This window comes from Camelina sativa, chromosome 8 (assembly GCF_030686135.1).
Source record: "Camelina sativa cultivar CO46 ecotype springtype chromosome 8, ASM3068613v1".
NCBI lineage: Eukaryota > Viridiplantae > Streptophyta > Magnoliopsida > Brassicales > Brassicaceae > Camelina > Camelina sativa.
The window spans coordinates 749,286-773,892 of record NC_141887.1 but is presented as its reverse complement, the minus strand read 5'-3'; the positions used below and the strand labels follow the sequence as shown (position 1 = coordinate 773,892).

The window sequence follows — 24,607 nt, the reverse complement described above, 5'->3', positions numbered from 1 at the left end:
CTTTGCTCATATAACCAACTATTGTCCCCTCTTTAACTTTTTTTTTTTTTGGTTTTGCTATGGAAAGTTTGGAAACTGTAATGTTGGATTCAGGATTGTTTGTTTTGATGATAGGGTTGTTTTAAGAACATTTGTTTATATTTTGGTGTGCTATGTCGAGGTTGGAAAGCTTCGGAATTGTGTTTCAAGTCATGGGCTGATCTTCAGAAGCTGTGGTATGTTCGCTTGAAAGAAAAGAACATGTTGATCAGTTGATGCCTCAGCGTCAGATGCTTCAAGCCCAAAACATGCAGTTTCGGAGTCTTGAATGCTTTCCAAAGGCTTTAACTCTCAGGAACATTTAAGTTTTCGACAAGAAATAGAATCCTTTTCTCAAAAGCACATGGCTGTGACTAAATATCAATGCGCAGTTTAAAGCAATTTCTGGCACAGAGAGCAATTGAAGAACCAGAAACCGAAAGATCAGCCGAGATGAAAAGAAATAAGAATGGTAAATGCTATGACTTGTTTGTATACATCTTTTGGCGACCGAACAGTAATTCGAGCCATTTCGAAGAGGTTTTGGATTATGGTAATAATAATAAATAACACCGGAATTGAAGAGGCCGAGAAGTTTTAGTGTTCGGATTGAATAGAGACCAAACAGAAAGGTTTTGTTTCCCTTGCCCTTGTAATTAATACTCCCTAAACATAGGAGGGAGTATTTCTTTGTTATGGAACTTGAGCGTTTCGTTGTAGACTTGTTCAGTTTAAAGAAAGATAAAATATAATTCTGTGCAACGCGTTAAGAATTCCCGCTTTGGATCAAAAATACAAATTCTAATACAAAGATCATAGAAATCACTAAAAGAGAAGGAAAACAAAAACATGAGAAGACGAGGCCAAGCTCCTCTATCTACTCTTCGCTCATAAGCTTACATCTCCATCAAGGAATCATCTGGAAGTAAAACAGTAGGCAAGATTTAGATATAACATTTACTCTACAAACCAATATGCAAAAATGAAACAAAAATTATTTACCTTTATCCTTTCCATCGTCGCTGCTTAAATCGGATTCATTATCATTCTCACCATAGAAATGCTCTTCTACATCTTCTTCCTCATCCTCACTTTCATCAATCTCGTGATCATGAGCTGTTACTTGAGTTTGATTTCCTGCAGCTTTATTGATCTGCCGTAAAACCAAAGGTTTATTAAAACTAAATAGCCATATGATTGCTTGTAACAACCTTGACAACTGAATAGAAGATGATGGGTATGTAACCTGGGCTGTAACAAGTTGTACGCGCCCGGATATCTGTAGTAACTGTTGAAGAGCCGTTCCTCGGGACTTGGTAATCTGGAAGTACAGCATAACATAATTAAACCATGAAAATTATACAGAACTAACAAAATCATTGGCTCTATTCTTATCTCTTAGGCTCATACCTTAAGCAATGTATTAAGCAGCTGTTGATTTTTTGGTTCTTGAGACACGATGTAATGACTATGATTCACCGTTATGCTGTATATCCATGGTAGAAGATGCCTCCCACCACATGCCCTGTTGGTTGAAATAAACGCAATAAGACTGAAATATCAAACATGGTATTATTTATCATCATAGCCGAAGACTAAATAATTTAAAATTGCTAGGGAGAGGAACATTTAGATTTTAAGCGTCACTTTTCTCATCGGTTAAAGCTTCAATAATAAAATTATTAAAGATGAATCTTGCGAATAGGAAAGGAGGAAACTAAAGAACCGACCTCGTCTGCCACATAGCAACCAAAGCTTCTAGAGTCTTGAATGCAGAAGAGGGTTCCATTGACAAAACAGCAGACTTTAACTGGCAATACACAAAAAATCTATGACTACTACGATCCAATTCAAAGAAAAAAATCTCTGGAAATCTTTAAAGAGATGCATCAGTAAGATGTAACACCGGCCAAAGAAGAGAGCATCTAGAAAGCAGATATACCTTCTTTGGTGGTAGATAAGCCTCAAGATCAATTCCATCAATTATGGAAGCAAAGGTAAGGTTCTTTTGTTCATCTGTACCTCCTAGTATCCCTAACGATCTCAACTTATCCTCCATGCTAAATGTTTCCTCATGATCTGAAATTTTGAAATTAAAAAATGAATAAAAGGCATCTGGCATATAACTACTAAAACAGCCAACACAATCAAGTGATCAGCATCAGGACGGTGAGACTTCAGTGCCGTGATGGAAAACTCACCAGCTTGACTTTGGTCAACCATATCAGTATCCTTATCAGATGAGTGCAATTTCTCATGCAGATCAGCAACCCTTGCGATTGGCAGCAATGCATCCTCCGCATGTGCCCGGTCTAATGTTATAACTATAAAATTATAAAAATCTTGGTCAGTCATTGTTACTAACAGTAAATGGGAAAAATGGAAACTGCAGAATTCAGACAAACATCCTCCATACTGAGAAGGTGAAACAAAAGGATTCAACATATTGAAAGGTACTTTTACCAATATATATGTATATATATATTTAGTTACATTACTGTCAAAAATCAGTTACACATAAGCGAAAACATGGTGTGGATATTGTTAAACAGCTGGCACTACTGGAAATCTTTGAATAAATTAGTCAATTTGACAATATAAACAAAAACATCCTAATCGATTTTTTTGGTTGGAAGTTTCATGAATTAGTAAAGGGTATAGCCCATAGAAAATACCTCTATTCTGCACGCCTTGCCCCTTGCTGGACTTGGAAACTTGAGCGATGGGGAGAAGGATCCCATCCTTAGAGGCATTCAGCACCAGGTCTGTGCCAAACTGCAATACCATTTTCTGGAATGATGGTTTCACCAGCAATCCGGATGCAATAAATGCATGCGCAGATCCAGGATTCAAAATGCCTTGTAATTTGGCAGCAAAGATTATAGGCAATGATCCCTTGTGGTGTTTGAGTGCAGAATCTTCAGTTGCTAATGCGACTTTTGTAGGCTTTGCATTGCATAGCTCCTCAACATTTGATGCATACCAAAAATAACAGACACCTATTTCTGAAATCGCTAATACATATAACCCTTTTTCATTTGTTTCACCCCAACTATCCACGAAGACGGGAGGGTGCTCCAACGCAAGAACACAGCTAGCTGACTGCTTCTTTGCACCATCTGATTTCCATACTGCAATATATCTTTCACCGGCTGCGGATGAGAGGACGTACTTCCCATCCTCGGTAAAAGCCACACAACGTACACCTCCCTATATAACATTAAAAACTGTTAAGAACCTTCTAATGTGTAACATAGAGGCAGCATCCTAGCATAAAACCTGGGTCGATATAAGTACTGGTACTCACAGGATGACCAGTAAACTTCTGTATCTTCTTGAGATCTGAGCAGTAAAAAGTCTTCAACTGAGCAGATGCAGTGACTAATATTTTTCCATCTACAATGGAGAGGAGAAATAATAACATCATCAGCAGGTATACATGCATGTAAGCATGTCAACAGAAATTTCTCTACGTTACTTCAATGAAGCTTTTTTTAGCTACAACATACAAGAAGACTATTTAGATCAAACGGAAAGACACACCTGGTGAAACACATAAAGAAGAAACTGCTTTTGTTGAAGCTTTGAACTTTCTGATCAGATTTCCACTATGGGGATCAATTTGACAAACCATCCCATCTGCCCCACCACTGTATATGCACGAGGCCCTCGCTGAAGATGAAACAGCATTGACACCACTACACAAGACAAGAAACAAATATTGATAAATGTCCTAACCCAGCTATAAAGAGGAAAATTTATAAAGATTTGCAGAGAGAGCAGCTACCTAGAGCATGACCAAATAACAGAAAAATATCTGTTTGCTTTTCAAGTATGGCCCAACAAATGAATAGTAAAGAAAAAGTCAGTGAGAGTAAGTTACTTACCCGGGATGACAATCACTTATTCTCCATTTCAGCTGACCAGAAGCCACATCAAGTGCTAAAACATCCCCTCCACCGGTTCCTAATACCAACACGGAAGTTCCAAGTTTTCTCTTCTTCTGCAAATTAACAAGAATAAGGCTTATGTGTAAGCAGAAACAATAATTTAACAAACTTAATAAACACCACGAGACTAGAATAAAAAATAAACTAAGCCTCTGTACCTTTCTCTCCAAAGACAGCCATTTCATGCAAGTATAATCAACAGAGAGGTGACCTTTGGCAACTTTAGTATATATGTTTGTCTCCTCTGTAGATGCAATATCAGCAAACTCTGTTTGGACCTGACCCTTTACGGTATCCCAAATCTATATAACATCAAACAAAAATTACATTAATTGAAAAGCAAAAGATCTTCTCTTTGAATAGAAAAATCCATACAAACTGTACAGAGTCAGAAAATATGAAACAAATTCCAATCAACACAAGTAAGATCAAACAGGCCCGTTCACAATTGTATGAATATAACTATACCAATAAAAAAAAAAGTAAACACAAATTTACAAGTAGAGAACCATGTGAAAAACATACAGGTAGAGACTACTGAGTTAAGCAAGTTCCAAAACTACTAAGGACCATAAAAGAAGAAGACTGAGGATACCTTGATACGGCCATCGCCGGTGCTAATAGCGAGATAATCTAGAGCAGGACTGAAAGAAGTCAAAACGTCTCTAATGTTCACCAAATTCATCTTCCCCTGAAATTGTTTCAAGCAAACAATCAAATACATGCGTACATTATACACACACACACACTAACATCTCCAAGTTGGAAAAATTTAAAGTTCCTTCCTTGTCGTCAACCCACAACGAAAACTCGAGCTAAGCTAGTCAATGTAAAAGATTAAAAAAAAGTACCACAGCTAAATCGATTTCAATTGGAAAAAAAAATGCAGCAACTTACAAATCGAATCACTCAAAAACAATCTCTAATTCAACACTTTGAGAGTAACAAAAACAAGTAAGCAACTAACCAATTCACACAGACAAAACCGAAGGGAGACAGAGAGAAATAAGTGGATGGTCAAAGAAATCTAACTTGTTTCAGTTTTCCCAGGAGATGATTCTGTAGACGTGGCGGAGGAGAAGGGCGAAAGAGAGAGTGAGGAGGAGTCGCGAAGAAGAAGAAAAGCAAATTAGGGTTTTTGAGAGGTTTTGCTGTTTCCTGAAGTTCAAAACGGCGAACGGGTTCTTTTTGTCAAATTTATTTTTTCCGGGTTTTAATCAATTATCAACCGAATTTTAAGGATTAGAAAGTAAATAAAGAAAACGAATGGGCCTTATACCTTTATCAGCCATGCACTGGGCTTATTCATTAACTAAAGCCCACCTGATAATGCCCTCCGTCATTTCCCTTTTTGGTAACTTTGACCTTTTTCCGGTGACCAAAAAGGAAATAGGTTTCACAAACATCTCGCAGTCTCTGGCAGACACTAGGATTTTTGGAGCTATATTTGTGACTTTTTGGTAACTTTGACCTTTTTCCGGTGACCAAAAAGGAAATAGGTTTCACAAACATCTCGCAGTCTCTGGCAGACACTGGGATTTTGGGAGCTATATTTGTGAGGACACCACCCTATAATTTTGGTGCTAAATGGAAAGAAAAGTAGAAAACGATAATGGACTACAGGGGAACTTGGCATTGTCAATGTTGTTAACTACAGATCAATGGATGGAGCCGTAGGATGCTAACTAACTTAATCATGATTGTTTGACAGATAGATAACAAGATCAGACAATCAAAAACACAAAGCTGTCTCAGCCATTTCTTGTATCAAATCATCCAAATGCTGTAATCTCACAAACCTCCTTTACGTAATTGTCCAACAACATTTTGATCAAAATCTTCTCTTCAGACCAAACCTCCTTTTACTTGTGTCTTATGCATTGTACATTTGTTCAGAAAATTACTGATTTAATTTGAATTCTTATCTATACTACATATAGTCAACTCAACTGCATTGAACAACCTATACAAAATCACACCATCACGATTAACCGAACATGTCAAAGGACGAATCCTCCAAAACTTAGAGCATGTGCATCGCACCGTCCTTCGTCCGTCCCACTTAATTAAAACGATTGATTTAAATCGAAATCATAGATTATACAAAGAAACGTTCCTAAAAACGGGACAATTTATATGCGTCCCTCAGGACATGTGTCAAGAAAACCACCGAAGAATTAGAAAAAATCAGAAGAGCGATCAAAGGGGATTTCTCAACCGCCATGGCTTCGTCGGCGGTCTCTAATCTGATGCTCGCCATTCATGAGAAGAAGACGAACTCCGTTGATCTCTACCGTCCTTTCCGCAACTACGTTACTTTCACCTACTCTGAGCGCGAGGCTCAGCTTATAGACGACGATCTTGAAACCGTGAAGCAGCTCCGATACGATTTAGAACGCGTCCCCGATCCGTCTCCGGCAGCTCGGCGAGACCTTCTCATCTCATATTACAAAGCCCTTTGTCTGGTGGAAACGCGATTTCCAATTTCCGCAGAGAAGCACCAGGTGAACGCCGTTACTTTCTTATGGTACGATGCTTTCAAGCAAAAGCAAAAGTCTACTCAGCAGAACATTCATCTTGAGAAAGCCGCTGTTCTCTTCAATCTTGGTGCTGCGTATAGCCAGATTGGACTCGGTCATGACCGCACCACCGTGGATGGGCGTCGTCAGGCTTCACATGCGTTCATCGCTGCTGCAGGTGCGTTTGTGTACTTGAAGGATAATTTGTCATCTAAGGCGGCGATTGGGCAGAGCCTCACCGTGGATTTGTCGGTGGACTGCGTGGGAATGTTGGAACGGTTGATGCTTGCGCAAGCTCAAGAATGTGTGTTTGAAAACTCCATTGCCAAAGGAAGCACCCCTGGTGTTTCTGCTAAAATTGCTAGGCAGGTTAGTGTCGTATCATGCTTGCATCTGTTTTGATTGTGCACAGTTGTGGACTCAAGATCTTAGATTCTTTAATCCCGGATTGATTGTAAGTAGGTTTCTAGAAACTTAGATTTTGGTGGAGCATCTGTTTTACTGCACTGTTGTGAAGAAGTGATAGGATTGATTGAATTTGTGCACATTTATGGACTCAAGATCTTGGAATTGATTTAGTAGATTCTTCAGACTCGGATTAGTTATGAGTACATATGCTATAAACGTGCTTAGTTTTTGGTGGAGCATCTGTTGTACTAAACTGTGAGTAAGTGACAGAGTCGATTGAATTGACACTTCTTGTTTGCTTATGATCAGGTTGGCATATTTTATGAGGAAGCTTTCGCTGCGCTAACCACTTCACCATTGAAGGAACATTTCGAGAAAGGCTGGATTTCTCATGTGCAGCTGAAAGCAGCGGTCTTCTACAGTGAAGCTTGTTTTAGGTATGGAAAAGAGTTGCACGAGAAAGAGGAAATTGCAGAAGAAATTGCACAGCTGAGGAGCGGAGCCAGCCGTTTGGCAGAAGCAGAAGCAAAGAAGCCATACTCCTCATGGCCAAGCGCCACCACAACCGTATCCTCCTCAGACCCAGCAACAACCTCCATCATGGCAACAAGGCTCGTACTATGATCCCCAGGGACAGCAGCCTCGACCTTCACCTTTGATATGTTTCTTGAATGACGTTGAATTTTTGTTTAATAGTGACTCAAATTCTTTATTCAAAAGTAGAGAGATGATATGATGGATGAAAGTTGTGTAAAGCACATTATTCATATATATAGATAAAGGTAAATAATTCCTTATGGATTGCATAATAGAGAACATATATCAGATGTCACTACAGCGACTGAGAAGTGCAAAGATCATGATGGATCTGTGGGTTTGAGGCTGGAGGATGAAAGAGGAATGATCAAGTTTGAGAGACACCAATGTTCATACCAAACTTAAGAAACTCTGAAAATAAAATTATTATATTTGAGGGACCAAAATTTGTCCCTCACCAATGCCCATGCTCTTACCATCCACAAGTATGCTGAAACGTTCAATAATCTCAGTATGGTTAAATAAGTAGTAGGAAAAATCCATAAACAGAGGGTTTAGTAACACCATTGTACTCATAAATAAACATGAAGAAAACAAATACGAAAAGATAAAGAAAACTCCCCAAAAAAAAAAAAAAAACAAAGACGAAAACAATAAAAAGATTCTGACTTCACTACCTATGAGCTTCACCAATTGATCAAAAGCAACCTCAGATCATCCAAATCATATAATCTTCTTCCATGTTCTCATTCCCACCCAATTCTGTGTAATGTTGCTAAATTCCAATCTTCTTGTTCTTCATTTTAATTCCCAGACTCATTCTTCTTACCTTCACCATCACCTTCCCTCTCTTCAAGCAACCGACCACCCTCCTCATCAGCTTGCTGAATCTTCTTCTGAGCCTCTTTAGCCTTCAAGGCCTGCAATTTCGCATGGTTGTAATACGCAACCCCCAAAAACGCAATCCCGTACCCAAAAAGGTTAATAGGAGTCACAGTATCCTTAATCACAGACCAAGAGAAAGCAATCAAGAGCCAATCCTTAACCACACCAGCAACATTCATAGTCAAAGCAGAGGTCTTCCCAACCAAAAGAAACACAGCAAGATTCAAAGCAAAAGCACAGAACGAATTAGCTCCAAAGATAGCGTAATCGAAATGGAAGCTAGAGGTATCTCTAAGAACAGGGAACTCAACGTAGATCCAAGGAATAAACAAGAAAGCCAAACAACAAGGAGCAACGTAATAAAGCGAAGTGATGGGGTTAAGAGTGATCCCTTTAGAAGTAAGCAAGATCTGAATCAAAACCAAACGAGTCGCTTCAAAAGCAACGGCACCAAGCTGAAGCACCACACCCCAAACATCAAACCTAGCTTCACCATAAGCAGCAATCGCAACACCAAACGAGATCGAGAGCATGTTCATCATAGTGTCAGATTTAAAACCTTCCTTCTTGAAGAGAACACCGATGGAGTAAACAGCTACAGGCATCAGAGCTTTAAGCATCTGTATGAAGGAGACTGAGAGGTAAATGTAAGCAGAGTTCGATAGCCATAGGGAGAGAGCGTAGAGTGCGCCGATCGGGACGACGGATCTAAGGTAAGTGTCGCGAGACATTGAGACAGGCTCGACGAATTTGAAAACCTTGATGATGAGGAAAGCTAGGGTTGAGCAAAACGACATGTGGATCATTGTGAGTGAGATCGGGAATGGCCAGTTGTACATCTTCTTGTCGAGGATGTATTTGTTGTACACGATTACTGTGAAGCTTAGGAAGATCCATATCGCTACGTAGCTGTACGAGAGAAGGATCTTCTTTATCACGCTTTCGCTTAGCGCCCCGCCTTTCCCCATTGCGGTGGTGAAGCGGCGGAGACGACGGTGGTGAAGCTGCGGCGGCGGCTCAGGGTAAGCAAAATAAGAGAGAGAGAGAGCAGAGTTTGTTTAGTTAATTCCCTTTGTAATGTTTTTTGGTTGAGATGGATGCTTTAATTATTATAAGAAGTCTTCCGGGGGGGGGGGTTAAGTTTTTAAGTGCCGTAGTTGTGCTCTTCCATGTTTTGTTTCACGATTTTTATTTTTATTTTAATTAATAGAACGATAATAATGTGAATAGGAAATTAAATAAATAGAAACTAGATATTCACGAAATTTATTTGAGATTAACGCTTTGAGCAGAAGATTTATTCGTTTATGGAGTATATCCTCTATAGTGTATCAAAGATGTTTGACAAAAAAAAGAAAAAAAATTGTATCAAAGATTTGGAGGTTCAGTGTTTAAACCTTTTTTTTTTGTTACAATTTTAATTATGAAGATTTTTTTTTTTTTTTGGTATCAAATTATGAAGATTTTAGTTTGGAATCTTCTACTTATAATAATTATTATATTAAAAAAAAAGGCCAATGTAGACAAAATAATAAAGTTTTTTTTATTGTTGAATAGTAGGTAGATAAATCCGTGATAGATTTTTGGTTCAATGAGCCAAGATTTTTTGTAAATAACATTTCATGAACAATTATGAATTTGTCATCATCTCAAGATTTTTTTCCTATAAAGTCAAAAAAAAAGGGCCTACTGATCGCAACCAAAGCCCAATAGCGTTCACAAGAGACGCCAAAGAGGGAAATGGTGTTAGTGCAACGCGCGTCGAGCGTTTAGGTGTGAGATCCATGCGTCTCACCAAAATCACGCGGCTTGTGAATTGTGATGCGCGTTTCGTGTGAATGTGGTTTGATTACAATGCTTTTGTCGGCTTGGACGTGTTTTTCCCGCTAGTGGAAATAATCAAAATTTTGTTTATTTTTTTTTTTAATTTTGTCTTTTTATTAACAACATCCATATAGATATAAAAATGGAATAAGGAAATTAAGACACTCTACTTGTAATTGGTATACAAACAATATCTAATTTTTTCTTGTCTTCATCTATGTGGGTTGCCAGGTTGGTACTCGGCTTTCCAAGACTGTTCACCTATTATTGATGTTCGAGACATTAAATAAGTTCTGAAATAATCGTATACGAAAATGACAAAAACAAAAATGTGGAAACCGTCATTTATTTCAACTTTGAACAAAGTCTTTCTTTTTGTGTTCCTTATTAGTATATGAAGTCTTTTAATTTGGTAAAGGTTCTAATCATGGCGTGTGTTGAAGAATATACAGTATATCGACTTTAATAACCATAATGATCCACATTATCCCTTGTTTTTAACCGGACCATTCTCACCAATCACAATCTTCCATCATCTTAGCAGAACAAAAATGATTTGGTGGATGACTTACTTTGGGGTTTGTGAAGTATCAATGATATCAATAAATCATTATCGATGAACGAAATAGAGATGACCATCTCCACTTTGGCACGAAGAAATCAATTAGTCAATGCGTACCTTCAGGCTTTTTGGTAAATTAAATATATTATTGTCTAAATATAATGATCTGATAATAATACCTTACTATTTTATAGTTCATAAATCCCTTTCGTTTGGACCACTTCCGAACTAGTAAAATAGTAGATGTGCAAGTGGTTACCTAACAAATTGTATGATTTGATGTTAAGACTTCATTTTGTTGACTAACCAATTTTATCCAGTTATTCTATAATTTAATCATTAATGTTGGTTTAGTTCTTTGTATGACATAAGAAAATTTGTCTGCCTTTTGACAAAGACGTAATTATTAGCTAATTTTCATATCAACATTACATGGAATGATTTGTACGTACTTCCATTGCTATAAGAGCACATTATGTTTTTTTCTTTTTAAATGATGTTAATATAAAAATCATGATCCAGGTGACTAAAAATGATAAGATCAAAATATTCAACAGAATAGAAAGTTACAGGATCCTGCCAATCACGGTTTTCATATTTATTTTGTCTTGGCGAAATATATCTTTTCAAATTGAGTCTTTTATTTTTTATAGTTGTCGTGAAATTAGCGTATGGTTGTCTTTTATTTATCTCTTGTTATATTAAAATTCATAGGACACTTCAAACAATTGGTGTAACCTTGGACCGATTTGTAGAGTAACCTTGTGTGTATTATAACCTGTTAAACAATACTAATCATGTTATGTTCATGTCTAGCCAGTCATAAAGGTTTTATCTTATTTTAGATAAAGCATTAGTATGTATGTGTACATAAAGGGTTTGTTGAATACTAATCAGCAATAATCACATATCCAACTAGTTGGCTATTCTTCAGTTTTAAGGATTTTTTCTTTTCAAAAAATTTCTAATTTCTACATTTTTCAGTCATGAATTCCGAGAAAAAGAGAGATACACTAACCCACAAATTAGTGATGGCTCCAAGCCTCCACTAAACTTAATACTGTACAGATATTGTTTGTTAGGTATGTGGAGTGGTCCATTACGCTTGAAATAGGCCTGAAAAATTGAAGTTCATCTTCTAGATTCTTAAAACTTTGACAGATCTTATATTTCACTATATTATATAAATCTTAATCATGTTGACATACCAACCAGCGTCTGTAGTCCAACGGTTAGGATAATTGCCTTCCAAGCAATAGACCCGGGTTCGACTCCCGGCAGACGCAATTATGTTTTCTTTTTCATTTGTAATGACTCCCGACCACCTATGGCTTCCCACATACTTAAATAATCTGTTTTCCAGTCTACGATTCGTTCATGTAAGCCTGTATCATCGATTTCGTGAGTTATATAGGAAAAAACAGTTTTCTTCCACATTACCTTCGGATTCACAAATTAATACATATAATTCAGAAAACATTTAACAATCTTACTTTAAAGTTTGTTTAAGTCATAGGATTACAACGACCATGCGGCCCATGTCATTCATATTTCATATAACAAAGCAAAACAAAATTCCAATCCATTTGGTTTAAGTTAACCATCTCTATTCTCGCTAAATTTACGAGCCCAAATATGTTTTCCACTATACTTAAACTTTTTTATCTTCTCGCCGTCGAGTATGAGATCCAGAGTAGCAACTGAATCCAAGACCAACTTCGCATACAGTGATTGTTGTTGACCATTATTAGGAGAGCTGTCGTTGTCCTTGTCCTTGTCCACATTCATGTAAACGCCTTCAACACAATTTTCTCCATAATTTTTGGTGAAAAAATGTTTCACCTCTTCTTGCGACACTGGAAACCCACGAGAAAATGTTATGAACATAGTCCTTTCGTTATCAGTCGCTATGCAGTTAGAGTTCCAACCCCATAGACCATGTGAACAAAAAGATAAGTCGTTGTTGAAGAGATTTTCTCCATCGGGCATTACGTTGATGCTTCCGAACGTTGGATGGGGGAAACCGGGGATGATAAGAGGGTGACGGAGTCTGGTGATGAAAGAATACGATGAAGAAGATGGAATAACTCGCTGAAGGATGTCAGAAAAAAATTCTAGCACAAACAGTTGTTAAAAAGTTTTTGATTCCTGTGATAGCACTATATCGGTATTTGTAGATTATTTGAAGAGATATGTCTACTGACATGAGTTCTGCGGTGAGAGGGATCTGGCTGAGATCATTTGGCTTCTTATCGGAATCGAGGCATTGGAAGCAAGAAACAGCCTCGTTAGCTAGAGCCACTACGACTGGATCGCTTAAAGCCAATATGGTTGATAAGATGTTTTGGGAGAAAAAGTCTTCAAGCCAAAACCATGTAGCCATTACAAGAAGTGACTCAGCTGGAGATCTTGAGAAATTTAGGACAAGTTTTGAGAATAGTTTTCTGTCTTGAGCATGAAAAGTGTATAGTTGTTCTCTGGTGGGAGGTGACATAATCGATTTCGGATTTGAAGATGGCAATTGGAAAGAAAAAAAAAAAAAAAACTCGATTGCATAAAGTTTTGGAAAATGTGAAAACGATTTGAAGGTTGTTGGAATATATCATTGTCACAGTCGGAATGGTTTGTTTTATACAGGTATGAGTAGTTAAGAGGGTCAAATGATTTAAAAGGTTATTCAAGCTAATGAATGGTAAGGAGTTAATTATCTTATCCAACCACAAAACCAGATGTTAATTTATTGATAGTTTCTATGTATAATAGTTACAAAAGAAAAAGGCAAAGAAATGAGATTTTTTTCTAAGTATTGCTCTGCTACATGTAAATTTCACCACTAGTGACAAGATTCTCTTGGAGTTTAGTGGACTATTGACATTGAATACTAATGACTATAACAGGGTAAAATAAAAAATTAGTTTATCAATTAATTATTATTTTATAGCAAATTATTATTCTTATTATATGAGATTAACTATAATTAGACACCAAAGTTTTCTTACTTTAAGGTGGGAATCTGTCACGTCTCAATTCATTTTATGTATGATGTAATGTCTTTATATTTAGACATATTAATTAGAAATTATATTTATTGTGTAGTATATATTACCTATTTTATGGTGACATTTCTGTTTATCCTACTCTTTTCTTTTTATCTAATTGGTGCATATTTATTTTCTACTTTTCTGATTGGCTATAGAAATTGTTTAGATATTTTTGGATAATCTTGAAACTTTTTAAACCATATATTATTTTTATCTATCTTTTATTTTAAATATCAATCATCATGTAATTCGAACTGGTGAGAAATAATTAAAATTTTCAACAAGTATATTCACCCATTTACAAGTTCGTAAGCCAAAACATTTTTGCCCTGATAAACGAATTTTGAATACAGTGTCTAAAAACACAGTGTCACAGAAATATGTTAAGAAAACCAAAAAAAAAACTATCCTACATATGTTACTAATGTGTGCAAAGGAGAATTATTCAAGAGACATACAAAAGAATACAATGAAAGATTGATTATACACTTTATTCTTTCTTCTTCCATCCCATTTTCTTGTGCTCAATTAAGGCCCAATTATTGGGTGTATTATCAGACCCAACAACAGAAACCAAACTAAATGACATTTGCCTCATATGGCAAACACGTAAAGTACGTCACTTATTTTTGTGTGGTTTCCTTGGCAACTTATACATGCAACAAATTCTCTAAGTTATGTTAAATTAATAAATAGTCTACTAGCGAATATCCGACACTTCGATAATTAAAGTTGAATGTTTCTATTCTTCAAAACTATCTATACTTGACTCGTATTTCCTCCTGTAGTTATGAAACAACCATAATAGCGATATGTCTTTTTTACATCATCTCGTGTCTCGTTCTCTTCCTTTATGGCTTTTATTTTTTCTCATATTCTTAGTATTGCTCGGGAAATCTCGAAAGGAAGCTTTACAAGTTCAAGTGGGGATTGTTCTTGGCACTAATGGGACCGTAGCAGATATGAGCTTTCGAGCTGCTAACATGTCTCTGTCGGATTTCTATAACACTCATAATGACTTCAAGACAAGGATTGTCCTCAACATCCGAGACTCCCAACAAACTGTTGTTGGTGCTGCCGCTTCAGGTACGTACTCAATCTTGCGTTGTGGTCTTGCATCGTTCGTACTATATTTTTCAATAAAATTATTTATAATATAGTACGAATATTATATTTACAAAGGTTATCCTAGTTTTTCCATATTTTGGTGTCAATTTTAGTTTGGTAAAAACTTTGGGATGAAATATAAATTGTTTTTGTTTTTAGTTGGGCAGTGGCACTTTTAAAAAAGATTAAGGCTTAAGGTATTTGATTATATGAATTTAAATTATAAGTGCAGCAACTCTATTTATGATCATATGGCTGCCAATCTTTTGTTGATATCATTTACAAAAAAAAATCTTCTAATAACTAAAATTTTATATGTCCTCCAGCAGTTTTTACCAAACAAAAAATTCTTATAATAACTAAACTTTGCGACAAAACTTTGGAACTTTGGAAGACTTGTTCTTTCTAAAAAATAGTCAACTATGTTAGTTTTCTTGACAAATCTAAAATATCCTTGTCCTTTGAGAGTGAAGGCTTGATGTTCCAAAAATCAGCAATACCAACAACATAAAGACAAAAACTATATATTTCGGAAAAAAAAACTATATACTGTATGTATGTTTTGTGAAACTCACGAAATTAGTAAACATAAAAATATTTAGATCTAATAAAAATAGAACTCTAGAGTAGTAAGCAATAAGGTGTAAATTAGCGCGCTTTCGCCGACTCAACTAACATTCGAGACAAAGCCACACGGACTTCCGGAGGATGTTTTACACGGTGTGTGTACCTAAAAAGCTTATATACCCCAATATTACTCGGGTTTTGATTCTGGTCACTTCAGATCCTTTAAAAGTTGTCCACCTCAGTATAGCACTACGATGTCAAATATTTTAATTCAAATTAACGAATCACCCAAACAAAAAAAAAGTATGGAAATCAAAATTGTTATATCGAAAGAAAAATAATGGTTATATAGTATATACATTGACCGAAATGGAACGCATCAAATGATCAGTTTTGCTACTATCTCTTACAGTCTTACTTACACAGTGTAAGTTACACTATAACTAAACTTTAAAAACTTGAAACCATTACAGAAAAAAAAAAACAAAAGATTAACACGGAGCTTCAATTAATTAAGTACGTCGCTTAAAACTTACAAAGCTACGATTATAACCATAACTTCTGCAGCTCTATATTTGATTAAGAAGAAGGAAGTGGTGGCCATTATTGGACCAGGGACTTCGATGCAAGCTCCATTTTTAATCAACCTCGGAAATCAGTCAAAAGTTCCGATCATTTCATTTTCAGCAACAAGCCCTCTTCTTGACTCCCTCCGTAGTCCATATTTCATCAGAGCCACACACGACGATTCGTCTCAAGTCCACGCCATTAGCGCCATCATAGAGTCATTTAGATGGAGAGAAGTTGTGCCTATTTATGCGGACAATGAGTTCGGAGAAGGTATTCTTCCTTACTTAGTTGATGCTTTTCAAGAGATTAACGTTCGTATCCGATACCGAAGTGCCATATCGGTGCATTCCTCTGATGATGGAATCAAGAAAGAGCTTTACAAACTAATGACCATGCCCACTAGGGTTTTTATGGTGCACATGTCGCCAGATCTCGGATCGAGGCTTTTTTTGATAGCGAAAGAGATTGGTATGATGAGTAAAGGATATGTATGGATTGTTACAAATGGTATAGCTGATCTCATGAGTTTAATGGGTGAAACTAGCTTGAAGGACATGCATGGAGTTTTGGGTGTCAAAACATATTTCTCAAGATCAAAAGAGCTAATATATCTTGAAGCTCGTTGGCGAAAAAGTTTCCGAGGAGAAGAACTAAACAATTTCGAGTGTTGGGCTTATGATGCTGCCACAGCACTTGCATTGTCAGTTGAGAAAATCAGTAATGTATACATGAGTTTCAACAAGGCCCAAGAAAACACTTCAAGAGATGATATTGGGACTGATCTTGATAATCTCGGGGTCGTTCTTTCTGGTCCTAAGCTTCTTCAAGCGTTGACAACAGTCAGTTTCAATGGTGTTGCTGGGAGATTTCAGTTAAAAAACGGAAAGCTAGTGGCGAAGACTTTCAAGATTATCAATATAGAGATAAGAGGGGAAAGAACCATAGGATTTTGGAAATCAGAAGTGGGGTTAGTAAAGAACTTAGGAGTGAATCAAACAAGCATGAATACATTAATATCACACAGCTCCCACCGCCTTAGATCGATAAAATGGCCTGGGGACACTGACTCTGTGCCTAAAGGCTGGGAATTCCCAACAAACGCTAATAAGCTACGAATAGCAGTTCCAAAGAAGGATGGTTTCAACAATTTTGTCAAGGTAACAAAAGATGAAAACACTAATGTCGTAACGGTAACTGGATTTTGCATAGATGTTTTCGACCTGGTGATGAAACAGATGCCATATGCTGTCTCCTATGAGTACATCCCCTTTGATACTCCAGATGGCAAACGTCGTGGAACTTACAACGACATGGTTCATAGTGTGTTTCTTGGGGTAAGTGTACTTAACCCTAAACCTTGGACAAAACTAACACTATGTTTTTTTTTTCCTTCTTTCTTTGATAATCATGACTCTTGAGACGTGTACAAAGTTAAGATTTCTTGCCAATTTAAAGCCAAAATATATATAAAAGGATAACTGATCGATGAAACTCAAAATCCAGTATTGAGCTAAAATTTTTATATTGTTAACAGGAGTTCGATGGAGCTGTAGGTGATACAACAATCTTGGCTGATCGGTCGCATTATGTAGACTTCACGTTGCCATACTCGGAGACCGGTGTTGTATTCGTGGTGCCAGTCAGATATGGGAATGAAAATAAAGAATGGGTCTTCTTAAAGCCTTTAACAAAGGAGCTCTGGTTGCTCAGTGCTGGTTCTCTTCTCTTCATTGGAATCATGGTTTGGATTTTTGAGTACCAAGCAGATGAGGATTTCAGGAATCAGAAGATAGTTGATAAAATATCTAATGTGTTCTACTTCTCATTTTCGACTCTCTATTTCGCACACAGTGAGTGTGTTTTTTATAGTCACACAGCTTTTTCAGCTTTAGTCAAAACCAATTTAGTTATAAATCTTTGGAAAAAATATAAAATAAATTGATAAACCATATTTAATTTTATAGGGAAGCCGTCAGAGAGCTTTTTCACAAGGGTTCTTGTTGTGGTTTGGTGCTTTGTGCTGCTAATTCTGACTCAGAGCTACACAGCAACACTGACATCGATGATGACTGTTCAAGAGCTTCGACCAACAGTGAGACACATGGATGATTTGAAGAAAAGTGAAGTGAACATTGGATTTCATGCGGGTTCGTTTACATTCGAAAGATTGAAACAAATGGGTTTCAATGAATCGAGGTTAAAGACTTATAATTCTCCCCAAGAAATGCATGAGCTTTTTCGTAACAAGAGCAGCAACGGTGGTATTGATGCTGCGTTTGACGAAATCGCTTACATCAAGCTTTTCATAGCTAAATATTGCTCAGAATATTCCATTATTGAGCCTACCTTTAAGGCCAATGGCTTTGGCTTTGTACGTAAAATGAGTTACTGTTTTACTTAGGCTTATATGGTTGCACTTGCAGCGGATGGGGCTACTTAAAATCATTAGTTTGTTCTTAATTAGGATTTTGCAAGTGATTTTGAATCTCCATATATATTAAACTTTTTTGTAGGCCTTTCCATTAGGATCTCCGTTGGTGCCGGATATTTCAAGACAGATCTTGGACTTAACAGAGAGAGAGATGAAAGCTATAGAGAAGAAGTGATTTCTTGAAGAAAAACACTGTGTTGATTCTACCACATCGGATTCTCCAATCCAGCTCAATCACCACAGCTTTGAAGGCCTCTTTTTAATCATCTTTGTTGTATCCATGCTCCTACTCTTACTCATGTTGGCCCGTAAAAGTTACAAAGAGAGACATCGCAATGAGCTCGATGAAGGCGAATCAAGTTTCAGTCAAGAGCAAACCCAACCTAAGATGACAAAGGCTACAACCATTGGAAGAGCTGCGACACCGTCAAGGCTAAAGTCAACAGAAAAGTTGGGGTGATTGAAATGCAATCAGAAAAGTTGCATTTAAAATAAGTAAAACATAAAAGAAATGTAATCTTACGTGCTACATGTAATGTATGTGTTAAATGAATTCTAAGTATCAAAAAACGGTAGTAATAACAAGGAGTCTTCGCAGCTTAATAATTCTCACGTAAAGACTAAATGCTGAAGACTTTAATAAGCGTAATAATCTCTTGTACAGAAAAGACAGGACAGTTCTTAACAGTTTGGAGTTGCTAGATCTCTGGTTTTTAAAAGAATTACAAAGGTTCTAAATATATGGAAAACCCTGTCCTCATAGAAAAGACTAAAATAGCAACAAACTGAGCGAGAGATAGTTGTGGAACTCCATGACCGCTTTGAACACCAACAACAACAACAAGGTCAAAATCTGAAGAGTTACTTCCTGAAACACGATGTTACTTGTTTAAGACGGCACTGAACAACATATAAGAAGAAGAAACAAGCATTACTATCTAAACCAGAGAGAACCAAGCTTTTGCACATTTGGTAAAAGTATTTCACACTTACTGTATGTGGAGTTATATATAAATCTGCTCAGGGAGTTCTTTTATATCAACCTCAAACGTCTCTTGTACCTGTCCACATTCAAAATTGCTACATTACTGTTTGTACCGGGGATTACACGGTTTAAACAAATAAAGATTTTGTGGGAAAGAGTAAGCAAGTTCTTTTATTAATCGGGGAGAACGTGAGATCGTCACTTAAAACAAGTCGGATTGGAGCTTGTTAGTCCACAAACGAACTAGTAAGCTTAAAGTGACGAACTGAAAACAAGAACGAATTATACGAAAGACAATAGCAGTTTTCGATGCAAAGTATTGCTCTGTAGGTATTGTCTGCGGGTCAGAATGATGATCCCAATAAATGTCTTCTCCTTTAATAGGGGACTGTCGACCTAGGGATATCTAGAGTTTTCGTCGTGAATTCCCGAGATTGCCCCTTTGCGGGAATTAGTGGACTTGCTCCCAATCTTGTCGGGCCGAGATTGCAATTAATAAATCTCGTTGGGCCGAGTGGCATATTGGGCGTAGCCCATATCCAACAATAGTCCCCCCCTTAGTCCGGAGAGTGGCAGTCCTTCTGCGATCGGCGGGCGTACTTGAACTGTCCGTAATATACCCGCTCGGCACATATAGTCTCAGGTCGCTTCTATGGAACAAAATTGCTACAGCGATTCTTCTGTAGTCACCAGGCTCGTTCTCCGAGAGATACCGTGGATATCCAGCAGTTTTTACTTTAAGCGCGGTACTTGATGAATTTCCTGAAAAAGAGCAGATCACAGATCGAGGCGACGGATTACGGCAGTAAAATTTCCGTTTTATTTACTTATTTATGTATCCACCCTCTTCTCCTTTTTCTTCACCTCCTCCACTTCCATAAAAAAAGTAATTTCTCTCTCTCTATTCTTTTTAACTTTTGCGTTTGTGTTTTCTCTCTCTCTCTCCTTCTCTTTATTTGGCGATCGCAAAGTCCTATCCGATCATCGTCACTCTCACTCGCGAGATCACAATGGTCGACTCAATTCCGTCGTTGGATCCGGATCGGCAAGGGTTCGTTGCTGGCGATTTTGCTCGTGATCCGGGGAGGCTTGATCGGCTACTGCCGACGTCTTTAAGAGGCGCTAGTGAGCTCGGCGATGTTGGCGTCGATAGAGAGGGTGGCAGGCCCGATGGGTTTCGCGAGATCGAGGGTAGTCCGGCGGAGATTGGTGAGATCGGAAATTGGCGCCGATCTGAGGAGATTAGTAGAGTCGAAGGTCGGTCAATTGGTTTTGAGATCGGCGGAGCAGTTGAGACGGAAGATCGACGAAGGGGTGTGAACGAGGTCGGCACATCTCTTGAGTTCACCCTCGGCGATACTAGTCACGCCGGCGGTCGGCGTATTATTCCTGAGGATGGTCGTTGTGAGATCGGCAATGTTGAGACGGGAGATCGGCAAAGGGGTCTTGAAGTCGGCATTTGCGAGCTCGACGCCGACCTTGACAAGATCGACATTACTCGCGAGATCGGTCCAAGTACAAGAAGCCGTAGGGTTCGGCCAAGTGATGAGAGGGAGACGGGAGATCGGCACAATAGTGTGCTCGGCACAACTATGCTCGGCGGCGACGAGCTTGGCACGACTGATCTCTGAATTGCGATTGGTTCCGATCTCGGAATTCAGGTACTCGATCTTCCACACATTAAATTTTACTACAATATGTTGTTATGCTATATTTCGATATGAACAATCCTAATAATATGGAAAGAAGTGTTCTTTCTATACAATAGTCAAAACTATGTCTAGTTTTTCTTATAAATCTGAAAAGTCCTTGTCTTTTGGAAGTGATGACAGCAATCAAATCTTTAAATGTTTCGTGAAACACAAGAAAGTAAACATAAGATTTAAATATGAAATTATAATATAATATACCTCTAAAATGTTTTAGTCAAAAAAAAAAAAAATCTTTAATTGATGATATAAGAATAATTTTAGTAAAAGAAAATTGGAGGGGATTCTGGATCAAAATCTCAGATCCATATAATTTGTGCACATACAATTTTTTAATTGACGTCAACGAACACCAACACGAAGTATGGTATATGCAAACATTGACCGAAATGGATCGGAACACAATTTCAACTGATCAGTTTTGCTTTGCTTTCCTACTTTCACTTAACTAAACTTTTAAAACCTGATTTTTTATTTAACTGAGTTCACGACACCTTTTAATAATGCAACCTTAACTTTGTAGCTTTATACTTGATAAAGAAGAGGGAAGTGGTGGCCATTATAGGACCAGGGACATCAATGGAAGCTCCATTTTTAATCAACCTAGGAAATCAAACTAAAGTTCCAATCATTTCATTCTCTGCAACAAGCCCTCTTCTTGATTCCCTCCGTAGTCCATATTTCATTAGAGCCACACACGACGATTCCTCTCAAGTCCATGCTATTCGCGCCATCATAGAGTCATTTAGATGGAGAGAAGTTGTACCTATCTACGCGGACAATGAGTTCGGAGAAGGTATTCTTCCTTACTTAGTCGACGCTTTTCAAGAGATTAACGTGCGTATCCGATATCGAAGTGCCATCTCGTTACATTTCTCTGATGATCAAATCAAGAAAGAGCTCTACAAACTAATGACCATGCCCACTAGGGTGTTTATCGTGCACCTGCTGCCTGATCTCGGATCAAGGCTTTTTGCGATAGCCAACGAGGTTGGTATGATGAATAAAGGATATGTATGGATTGTTACAAATGGTATAGCTGACCTCATGAGTGTAATGGGAGAATCAAGCTTGGAGAATATGCATGTTGTCTTGGGGGTCAAGACATATTTTGCAGGATCAAAAGAGCTAATGTATCTTGAAGCTCGTTGGCGAAAAAGATTTGGAAGAGAAGAGCTAAACAATTTTGCATGTTGGGCTTATGATGCTGCCACAGCACTTGCATTGTCCATTGAGGAGATCAGTAACGTAAACATGAGGTTCAATAAGACCAAAACAAACACTTCAAGAGAAGATATAGGCACTGATCTTGATGACCTCGGCGTTTCTCTCTCTGGTCCCAAGCTTCTTCAAGCGTTATCAACAGTCAGTTTCAAAGGTGTTGCCGGGAGATTTCAGCTAAAGACCGGAAAGCTAGAGGCAAAGACTTTCAAGATAATCAATATAGAGGAAACTGGAGAAAGAACTGTTGGCTTTTGGAAATCAAAAGTAGGATTATTGAAGAGCCTACAAGTGGATCAAATTTTATACAGCTCGCGTCGCCTTAGACCGATTATATGGCCTGGGGACACTATTTTTGTGCCTAAAGGATGGGAATTCCCAACAAACGCAAAGAAGCTGAGAATAGCAGTTCCAAAGAAGGATGGTTTCAACAACTTTGTCAAGGTAACAAAGGATGAAAACACTAATGTACCAATGGTCACTGGTTTTTGCATAGATGTTTTCGACATGGTGATGAGACAAATGCCATATGCTGTCTCCTATGAGTACATTCCCTTTGAAACTCCTGATGGAAAACCTCGTGGGAGTTACGATGAAATGGTTCATAATGTGTTTCTTGGGGTATGTTACTTGATATACCTGTGAAGATACCCAATTCTTTTTTAAAACGTTAGGCGTCCACGGTGGATAAAGACTCAAATTCAGTATCAAGCTAAAATGTTTAAATCTTTTTTCAAATGATGTTAACAGGTGTTTGATGGAGCTGTAGGTGATACAACGATCTTGGCTAATCGGTCGCATTATGTCGATTTTGCGTTGCCGTACTCCGAGACAGGTGTTGTATTCGTGGTACCGGTCAAGGATGGGAAAGAAAAAGGAGAATGGGTCTTTTTGAAGCCTTTAACAATGGAGCTCTGGTTGATCACTGCTGCTTCTTTCATCTACATTGGAATCATGGTTTGGATTTTTGAGTTCCAAGCAGATGAGGACTTCAAGAAACAGAGGATAATTGATAAAATATCTAATGTGTTCTACTTCTCATTTTCGACTCTCTTTTTCGCACACAGTGAGTCTTTTTTGTCAACACACAACTTTAGCTTCTAATTCATTACTACTTGAAAATCTTTGAAACAACAAAACCGAAAAGTGATAACCACGTTTTGTTTTATAGGGAGGCCATCAGAGAGCTTTTTCACAAGGGTTCTTGTTGTGGTTTGGTGCTTTGTGTTGCTAATTCTGACTCAGAGCTACACAGCAACACTGACATCTATGCTGACGGTTCAAGAGCTTCGACCAACAGTGAGACACATGGATGACCTGAGGAAGAGCGGAGTGAACATTGGATATCAGACTGGTTCCTTTACATTCGAAAGGCTGAAACAAATGCGTTGCGATGAATCTAGGTTGAAGACGTATAATTCTCCGGAAGAAATGAGTGAACTCTTTCTCAACAAGAGCAGCAACGGCGGGATTGATGCTGCGTTCGATGAAGTCGCTTATATCAAGCTTTTCATGGCTAAATACTGCTCAGAGTATTCCATTATCGAGCCTACCTTTAAGGCTGATGGCTTTGGCTTTGTAAGTAAATTAGCTCTGGTTAATATTTTTGTTAAGACTTTGAATGGTGATTTTAAATTTTCCCAATGATTCGTGCAGGCATTTCCTCTGGGATCTCCATTGGTGTCAGATATTTCAAGACAGATCTTGAACTTAACAGAGGGAGAGACCATGAGAGCTATAGAGAACAAGTGGTTCCTTGGAGAAAAACATTGTCTGGACTCGACCACATCGGATACACCAATCCAGCTCGATCACCACAGCTTCGAGGCACTGTTTCTGATCGTCTTTGTTGTTTCTATAATTCTACTCTTACTCATGTTGGCCTCTAGAAGATACCAAGAGAGACAACGCAAGGTTTCACCCAATAAACCAAATGATCAAGCCAATGCAGCTCAAGAAGAAGTCCATGAAGAAGGTAATGTTGGAGATCATATTGTGGAAGTCGACACAGCTCTGCTCCGCCGTAAAAAACTGACTTCAAAGACTATGCCCTTTAGAAGAGCTGCGACACTGTCAAGGCTAAAGTCAGCGTAGTCAAAACTAACCTCTAGGTTTTTCAGTTTCACTCTAATTAGTTTGCATTCACTTTTGTTAATCAGTATTTGTTTAGGAGCATATGAACAACTGCACACAGAACAAGCTGTGCATTGAAAACGATGGAATGATTGAAACTACTCTTACCTACCACATGAAACCAGTTCATTAGCAAGCAT

At 37.8% G+C, this 24,607-nt stretch overlaps 4 protein-coding genes, 1 non-coding gene and 2 pseudogenes across 8 annotated transcripts; 4 read left to right on the top strand and 3 right to left on the bottom strand.

Moving 5' to 3' along the window:
* Positions 1-746: 746 nt before the first annotated feature.
* LOC104705386 (uncharacterized) lies at positions 747-5,191 on the bottom strand. 2 transcript variants are annotated; one of them, XM_010421375.3, is made up of 14 exons: positions 5,001-5,191; positions 4,564-4,659; positions 4,127-4,270; positions 3,906-4,021; positions 3,562-3,716; positions 3,326-3,414; positions 2,694-3,228; positions 2,220-2,342; positions 1,961-2,097; positions 1,749-1,828; positions 1,429-1,543; positions 1,265-1,339; positions 1,021-1,171; positions 747-937 (listed from the first exon to the last, which is right to left on the bottom strand). In XM_010421375.3, exons 2-14 carry the CDS (start codon positions 4,651-4,653, stop codon positions 915-917), a joined length of 1,833 nt encoding a protein of 610 aa, XP_010419677.1. In that variant the 5' UTR covers positions 4,654-4,659; positions 5,001-5,191; the 3' UTR covers positions 747-914. The 2 variants fall into 2 exon arrangements, with proteins under 2 accessions (XP_010419677.1, XP_010419678.1); XM_010421376.3 differs by having other exon boundaries at positions 4,936-5,128.
* An 809-nt stretch (positions 5,192-6,000) lies between these two features.
* LOC147939567 (vacuolar-sorting protein BRO1-like) lies at positions 6,001-7,692 on the top strand. The gene is made up of 2 exons (XM_087460648.1): positions 6,001-6,856; positions 7,205-7,692. Exons 1-2 carry the CDS (start codon positions 6,191-6,193, stop codon positions 7,517-7,519), a joined length of 981 nt encoding a protein of 326 aa, XP_087316774.1. The 5' UTR covers positions 6,001-6,190; the 3' UTR covers positions 7,520-7,692.
* A 293-nt stretch (positions 7,693-7,985) lies between these two features.
* LOC104705384 (putative sugar phosphate/phosphate translocator At5g11230) lies at positions 7,986-9,702 on the bottom strand. Its single transcript, XM_010421373.3, has one exon. It carries the CDS (start codon positions 9,283-9,285, stop codon positions 8,236-8,238), a length of 1,050 nt encoding a protein of 349 aa, XP_010419675.1. The 5' UTR covers positions 9,286-9,702; the 3' UTR covers positions 7,986-8,235.
* Positions 9,703-11,917: 2,215 nt separating this feature from the next.
* On the top strand, positions 11,918-11,989 carry TRNAG-UCC (transfer RNA glycine (anticodon UCC)). The gene has a single exon. It is a non-coding gene; the product is annotated as a tRNA-Gly (tRNA).
* A 164-nt stretch (positions 11,990-12,153) lies between these two features.
* Positions 12,154-13,236, bottom strand: LOC104705383 (uncharacterized; annotated as a pseudogene). The gene has a single exon (XR_015564651.1). The product of XR_015564651.1 is annotated as an uncharacterized LOC104705383 (transcript).
* A 1,182-nt stretch (positions 13,237-14,418) lies between these two features.
* Positions 14,419-18,879, top strand: LOC104709084 (glutamate receptor 2.5-like; annotated as a pseudogene). Its single transcript, XR_015564457.1, has 5 exons — positions 14,419-14,830; positions 15,986-17,322; positions 17,523-17,838; positions 17,953-18,359; positions 18,502-18,879. The product of XR_015564457.1 is annotated as a glutamate receptor 2.5-like (transcript).
* Positions 18,880-21,620: 2,741 nt separating this feature from the next.
* On the top strand, positions 21,621-24,428 carry LOC104709083 (glutamate receptor 2.5-like; the record flags this gene model as incomplete). The annotated part of the gene is made up of 4 exons (XM_087463020.1): positions 21,621-22,955; positions 23,085-23,400; positions 23,506-23,930; positions 23,991-24,428. Coding segments are annotated over 4 exons (2,514 nt in total), but the record flags the coding sequence as incomplete, so codon positions are not given.
* Positions 24,429-24,607: the final 179 nt, after the last annotated feature.